The sequence below is a fragment of the Microchirus variegatus genome, assembly GCF_963457635.1.
Source record: "Microchirus variegatus genome assembly, chromosome: 2".
In the NCBI taxonomy this organism is placed as follows: domain Eukaryota; kingdom Metazoa; phylum Chordata; class Actinopteri; order Pleuronectiformes; family Soleidae; genus Microchirus; species Microchirus variegatus.
In genome coordinates, this window is record NC_139803.1 from 8,731,901 (window position 1) to 8,739,877 (window position 7,977).

Here is a 7,977-nt window from a genome sequence, read left to right on the forward strand (position 1 = left end):
TCTGTCCACAAAATTGGGTTTAGTTGAACATTTGTTAAAAATTAGTTCCACTACACGCACAAAAGGCAAAGTCAGTGTATTTAAAAAGTGAGTCCGAGTCAAAGCCTCACTCTTTCGTACAGCTCCAGTAACTCAGATGAAGCTCAAATCAATTTGAAATTCTTTCATCTGTATCTGTAAAAACGTGTTTTGAAGACACCGAAACCCCTCACCAGTGAAACTTTACTTTTATATTGTGGTAAAGGAGGCAGGAAGTATCGAGACATGGTGACCTTGTGTGAAATGCACATTTAAAGGTTATGCAAAACCCTCCAACCTGTCACCCCTGCAAACCACAGAACCCTCCAAACAACTGCTAATGGGCGAGAGATGCGTATTGTGACGTGTCAGGAGTCGGGGGGTGGTAAATTATGGTTTACCTGCAACAGGAAGCTTTTGATGTGAGCTGAAAGCCCCTCTGAAGAGCTATCATTGTCATTTACATTTAAGCTCTGGCAACACACAGACACACAAATACACACACACAGACACACACACAATTACAGCCTTTCTGAGTAATTGAGTCAGGAAATACAAGATTGACAAACAACACCAGATTAGTGACACACATTAAGTAAATTAGCAGAGATTGTAATGTGATTTTGACTGAAACGTCTTTAAGGTAAAAAGTAAGGAAGGTTTTTTTTAGTTTTTTGGGGGGTAAAAAAAAAGAAGAAAGAAGGAACATCAAATATGTCAAAGCGCTCTGGAAGCAGATGGGCTTGTCCATTATAATCCACAGCTCACAGCAGTAGGCGGCAGATGTGGCAGGAAGGAAAGGCTGCGAGAGGAGACTCTGGAGAGAAATGCAGGCCTTCCCTTCCGTGCACGTATGCCTGGATGATCACATCAACCCAAAATCTACAATTCAACAAGCGCTTCATGGAGCTCACGGCAGAGAGTCTCACAGCTGTGGACAGAACCCCTCCCCCCTCCCTCACTGTGTGTGTGTGAGTGAGATACTTACATGTAAGATTTATGTATTTATGAGACTGTAAATAGTTTCTTACAGTTCCTGTTTTTTTTTTTTTATCAGGACGACCCCTGACGACAGAAAGTAAAAGCACTATAAGTCACAACGTGGGACAGAGACACTGGAGTAGTTGCACTGTGGATATTTGAGCAATAAATGAACTGCATGAAGCTGTTAAATTTTAATTTCCAAGACTTGAAATTACAAATATTGTTCTCACAATAAAAGGAAAAAATAAAGACTCAGCTAAAATGCTTTTGCTGTTTTTTTATTTACATTTACAAAGTTTTAAAGAGTGGAGCATGCAATAAATAAATCTAAACCTAGTGATTAATTACATTTTTTTCACTATGAAATGATTGTAAGTGCTTTATAGTCTTGTTTATTATAAATATAGTAGTTGTTGTTGTATTAAATACATAATAAAGCTTCATTTATGCAGCACATTTTCAAATACGTACAGTTAAAAAATAATAACCTGGACATTGGTGCTTGTCAAGGCTGCTTTGTGTTTTAAAATTGTGTTTTTATCCATTATAGTAGCAGTATTACAACAATATTATGTCATAATTTGGCTCACACTTGCCCTAAAAACTTTATAATGAACATATAACACCTTTTAGTTTCATTTAATCTATTTTATGTCTTGATACAGACAATTATATGATTGCAGGTAACATAAAACTCAGCACTATATGCATCCTCCTAAACCATGACAACACAAATAAATCAAACTCTTCCTCTCTCTGAAAAACAATAAATCCCAATTTGGAGATGTAGTGGTTGCCATGGAGATGCGCGAAAAACGGATAATAGGGCAACTGTTAACCTTTGACTGGTTAAAAGCCCCAAGCTGTGGTTGGGGTGGTGGGGGGTGCAGGGAAATACACAGACACACGCGCGCACACATGCACACGCACGCACACACACACACACACTGGGATGTCAGAGAGAAAGGAAATTCACACTCATTTCCTCCGTGTGGTTTCGGTACAAATCAACAACATCCTGTCCTTTTGTGAATCCTGCCTGCCCTCATGCTGGTTTGCGTTTCAGAGTAGGCGTTATCGCCCCCCACCTCCTCCTCCTCCTCCACAAGCCCATTCCTCTCCTCCCCCTGCGTTCTCTCTCTCTCTCTCTCCTTTTTTACACTGCCATAGAAGCTGAAGTCATACCTCACATTGTTGCAGAGGACGGAAGGACACGTCCTTGTTCGCAATAAACAGCTTTAGATAGAAACAGGAAGGCTATTATTTGTCCTAATCGAGTCCAGGCATGTGATCCATGTGATCTCTGATTATAAATAAACATCCACTACTTCTATATTGTTAAATAAAAACAGTGGATGTTTAGGGTTTTTCCCCCAAGAATACAAGATAAACATGGCACCTGAATAAAAACAAAGAATATTCCACGTGGCTTCACATGTAGCAGGGAGGATGAATAAATGAATTCACGGGCTAAAATAGAAGCAGAGCCGATGACTCTTTAAGTAAATCAGGCCTGACATTGCCCTTGTAACCAATAAAAGCCCCCATCTCTTCATTCTCTCACCCCTCCACCTCTCTCCCTAACACACACACGCCTCATTCGCCATTTCTTCCCATTCATAAAAATCTCGGCATCGCGCCTGCGCAGTGTCATTCCGAGTCCTCCCCATTCATAAAAATGTAACCTCCGCATTTCGGCCCTCCCGAGTCGCTCTGCCCTCCCATTCACAAAAAGGAAAAAAGGAAAACGCGGAGGCTTCTGCGCAGTGGCGTCCCCTCTGCCTCCCTCCCTCCCTCTGCCCTCCCATTCATAAAAACTCACTTCCCTCCCCCTCGGTGGTTGCAACATCATACCCAAAAGCTCTGCGTCCACAACCGCAGTCGCAATTTACGCACCAGCGAGTGGAGATTAGAGCTGGAGACGTTGCTCTCCTGTCATATTATTACCCAATATTTGGACTAATATTTGCTTAACATCTTTTTTTTTGGAGTTAACTCGCTCGGACTGGACTATAATCTGCGCGCAAACGTCGTGCGCAACGAAGAGATGAACGATTTATCCTGAAACCATAGTAAGTGATCGCCTCCCGGTGATGTTATATGTGTTTTTATTTTATTTATATTATATTATTTGTGCCCGTGAGTGTGTGTATGTGTGTGTGTGTGTGTGTGTTCACACGCAGACCCGGAGTGTCTCCTCGTTGCGCGCTCCGCTGTCCCGGATCGCAGGCACCGTCGAACGCGCTCGCACATTCTTATTTTGCAACAAGCTGCTCTTCTGTGACAGTGTTTGCACACAGAGTCAATATTTAACCACCGATTTCGTGGCGAAAGCGAGGCTGAGAGCGCGAGAGGAGACGAAACCAGTGTCGTGTTTCAAAGCCGTAACTTGACAGCAAATGGATTCTTCTTCTGTGGCGTCTTTAAAATTCATTGTTATGATAAAATCAACAAAAAGGACATGCTGATATTTCCATTTGCTTTTTTAGAACATGTCTTTTATTCTATCTCGGCTGGTTTGGTTGCGTGTCTTGTTCTGCTCTGCAGCGCCCGCCCGGTTGGCACAGCCGTGCTGGTTGTGTCAGGTGTTTTCTGCTGTGGACTCTGATGCATATTTGTTTTATCGCATCCGGTTTAACCTCAAATAAAACGCCCCGTGTTTTCTTTTGTGTTTTATTAAACCAGCTTCCCATGGTTGCCAGTTGCAGTTAGGAGTCGGGGCTTTTACGCATTAAATTACGCACTTCGCTGCCACCGAGGAGAACGACGTGTTTCCGTTCGGTGGCACACAATGTACCGTGTCCATCGACGGCGTTGGTGGTTTTTTTTTACAGATGTAAAATGCAATGTCTATATAGACACAGTAACGTCGAGCGGCCGCCCCCAGTTTTTATGACTCAGTTTCATTCACATATTGGGGAAGGAAGGGGACGCGTACGCGCGCGGGCGTGCACACGCACCGTTCTGACTTTGAGCTCGTGATGATCCAGATTTGACGTTCGCAACAAAGCGCGCGTGTGTGTGTGAGTGTGTGTGTGATTGTGCCACTGCCAGCAGCGATGTCGCAACAGGTTTTCTCGGCCAGGCATTTTGCAAAATGCGAGGAAATGGTGGAGAGAAGGAGAGCAGCGACGACCACTGCCTCATTACGACAGGAAAGCATTAATAAGTAGGTCAGTGTGCGTTATTCAACCGCAACGTCCTTGGTTGAATCTAAATAAATATTTTGCACCAGAACACAATGATAAAACGGGTCTGTTCTGTGGCGCACATTAGGGCAACTAAACCCTGCAGATATGAGTCAGTGTGGAAACGTCGTGGCGATTCTGTCGTCAATCACCTTTCTTTAAATGCATGCAAAGTGGGCTACGGTTTGCCGAGAGCTCATTGAAGAAATGGATGAAACCTACTTTCAGGCTCATCACGACTGGAGCGCACTGATTCATGCTCTCACACAAGAGGAGGAAAAAAAAAATCCCGAACGTAGCCGCTGGAGCTTTCATTCACAAAAAAACCTGCAGGTCACAAAATCGGTTTCATTCACAAATTCACTGACTGCTCTGTGGCTCTCGTTCATTAATAACGTGCACATGCAGGATTATGTTTAAAAAGAAATGCATGCAGATTATTTGAATAATATTTTGACTGTTATATTCTTTTCCTTGTGTGCTCCTTTTCAAATTAGTGAAAGTTCCCCTATTCAGGCAAACCATTCTCCCTCTTTTTTTTTTTTTTTGCTCTGCCTTGTTTTGCATCTTTGAGTCTTTTGCATGCAAGCCCTGCTCTCTGGTGCTCCCTGCTCTTTGGAAGGGAGGCGAGAAGAGAGCCCAACTTCCATTGTTCTAATGTCAAAGTTAGAATGGAGGAGGTCTGAAACCCTGTTGGTATTCATTCTAAAAAAGAGAGAGAAAAAATTATCGTTTAAACCTGACCTTGATACGTTGGTTTTACAGATTTGTAATATGAAGAACTTGTCATATGCAGCTGTTTAACGTGTTGGTTTAAACATTGTGTTATTGCTCTAGTTCTTGCTGCTAAGTCACTGTATGTTTTAATATAATCATACAGAAAAGTCTCAAGGGAGAGAGAAAAAGCACCGGTTAGTCATCAAACTGAGGCAGGAACATCAAAGTGAATGAAAGGAAGAACATACAAATATGTGCTCATGCTGCTCCATCCCACATCACTTAATATCTACATTGTTTGATGTTTAAGATAAGGCTCTTAGAAAAAAGGGAGGATTAAATGCATAAACAAAGTGAGAACAGCCAGTCTAAACTGTCTCTTGTATCTGTCTTTGCAGTATTTGCTAAATGCTGCTTTAGAGTGAAGACGTGCAAGGCACGAGCCGACACATGGAGTCCAGGGTTCCCCACCACATCCCCGGAGTGTCCTCCTCCCTCATATCCCAGCCCCTGCTGGACAGCCGAGTGCCCTACGGCCGCCTGCAGCACCCGCTCACCATCTACCCCATCGACCAGATCAAGTCCTCGCATGTGGAGAACGACTACATCGACAGCCCCGCCGTCGTCTCCCAGCAGCCCGCGAGCCACAAGTCTGTGAACCGAAGAATCACTTGGCTCGGTCAGAACCAGGAGGCCTTCCTGGGCGCCAACAACAACCACCATCACAACCACCAGCACCAGCACCATCAGCAGGGCAGGTGTGACCCTCACCCTCAACAGGACACCACCACCCACCCTTGGATTTCCTTCAGTGGGAGGCCCAGCTCCATCAGCAGCAGCAGCAGCACCTCGTCTGATCAGAGGCTGCTGGACCATGCTGCGCCCACTCCAACAGTGGACCATCACCCAAACCTGCACCCCCATCAGGGCAGCACCAACACAGTCGCTACCAGGACTCCAGGCTGCTTCAATTCCTCTGAATCTAAAGTCCTCACCTCCTCCTCCTCTGCTTCCTCCTGCTCCTCTTCCAAATCTCTGGACCTAAAGGCTACAAAGATGCCCGCAGGAGTGTTGTGCTCCACCGGTGGCCAGCAGGGGCCGGTGCTGATCCCTTCCTCTCCGGCTGAGAAGAAGCACCTCCTTCTCTGCGAGCACTGCGGGAAGTGCCGCTGCACAGAGTGCACACTTCCCAGAACCCTACCCTCTTGCTGGGTCTGCAACCAGGAGTGCCTGTGCTCTGCCCAGAGCCTGGTGGATACAGCCACCTGCATGTGCCTGGTCAAAGGGATCTTCTACCACTGTACGGAGGACGAGGATGACGAGGGCTCCTGCGCTGACAAGCCCTGCTCATGCTCCCAGGCCAACTGCTGCGCTCGCTGGTCCTTCATGGCCGCCCTTTCCCTGGTCCTGCCTTGCCTGGTCTGCTATCTTCCAGCCGTGGGCCTGGCCAAACTTGGACAGAAGTGTTATGACAATGTCAGTCGGCCCGGCTGCCGCTGCAAGAACTTGCAGGGCGGCAACAGCGTCCCCGTGTGTAAAAATGGCGGCGTGGAGGCAAAGGTTGGAACACTAGAGAAGCAGCAGCAGGGGTCATGATACTGGACTAAACTGGCTGGCAGTGGCCTTGCAAAAATACGGACAGGACCACACTCGCTCACTCTCTATGGATAGGACAATCCAACACCAACCCCTTAAACTACCCCATTATTCTGCTGGAAGATGATTTAATGTAAAACAAAGGTACTTAAAATGGCTTTTTGACCTATGTTTGAACAGGTGGTGAACACAACGGGCCTAATCTGAGAGAGGTGGCTAGGAGACATAGCTGACAGAGGCCCTGTGAGATGTTTTTTAAAACTGTTTTTGTAAGAGGGACACAAGAAGAAGAAGAAGATGAAGAAGAAGAAGAGACTTGATTGTGGGAATGGTGTTTGTGTTGTTCTGCAAAGATGGCAAAAGGCACAAAGTCATTGTACCTCTCTGCTGCTCTGTATTTCTCAGCTAATTTTTGTATCGGTAACTAACCAGAAGCTGGCGGCTGACCTTTGGATAACATAGAAGTTAAATGATGGAGATATGGATCTGTGCAACCCCTCCCGTCCCAGACCTGTGTCCCCTCTGTCTTACCTGTACTGTGGCTTTATGATGGGCCACGGCAAGAGTGAAACCACCGCTTACTCTCTCTGCTATTATGATGATCACCATCTCTTAGAGTCACTATTGTTCCTCCTTTTCCTTAAACATTTGGAGGGCCTGTAAACACACGACGTCTGCGATAGTAATTTCCTCTCGTTCATACTCTGTCCAAGCAGAGACAGGGAGCGATAATCACTGAACAACTTTTGGAGGGTGAAGCACAGACATTCTAAAACATTTTGAAAGTCTTTCACCTCAGAGGTAAATGCATGTCATGACCTGCATGCTCTAGTGTAATGGTTTCCCACCGTGCTAGAGGTCGATGTGTCGTAGAGAAATGTGTGAAAAAGTACACCCAACCTTCTCAGGGACTGTTACAGGAATCCTCTCTTAGAACTTGGCGTACTGCATGTTGATTTCTAAAACTGCCTAAGAGCCTGGTCTGCTTCCTCTTTGCACAAGAAGGCAAAGAAATATTCAGGGGCAAAAAGGCAGTACTGAATAATTTAAAACGAGTAAGCTAAGTGAGAGACAAACTGGCCAGAAAATTAATGTTTCCGGAGGAGGGGGGGGGGGGGGGGGATGCAAGAGATAAAGAATGAAGAGCAGGAGGGGAGGGGAGGGGGGAGAAGGGATAGCAAAGTTGTTGTAGTTGTGTTTGTATCTATTCAGCCTTTTTGTCGAAAAATCAAACCTGCCACTTGCACAACCTTTTTAGGAAGACAGAAACCTGTTAAAGGATTTACTAAAGCACAGTATTAACCACCTCAGCTATCTCACGTTACATTGGTGTGCACTACATGAAGCCCACCCGACCCAGCCCCCCCCCCCCCCCCCACACACACACACGCAGTGTCTTCATTAAATTCTAATCATGATGCTGCATTCGTCAGATAGTCTATCTTTTATCCTCAGAAAGTCTATTTTTGTGGCT

The 7,977-nt window shown here is 45.5% G+C and overlaps 1 protein-coding gene across 1 annotated transcript; it reads left to right on the forward strand.

Moving 5' to 3' along the window:
- Positions 1 to 3,032: 3,032 nt before the first annotated feature.
- spry4 (sprouty homolog 4) lies at positions 3,033 to 6,503 on the forward strand (the record flags this gene model as incomplete). Its single annotated transcript, XM_083910810.1, has 2 exons — positions 3,033 to 3,074; positions 5,306 to 6,503. The coding sequence occupies exon 2, from the start codon at positions 5,358 to 5,360 to the stop codon at positions 6,501 to 6,503; it is 1,146 nt and encodes a 381-aa protein (XP_083766936.1). The 5' UTR covers positions 3,033 to 3,074; positions 5,306 to 5,357.
- Between the last annotated feature and the right edge of the window lie 1,474 nt (positions 6,504 to 7,977).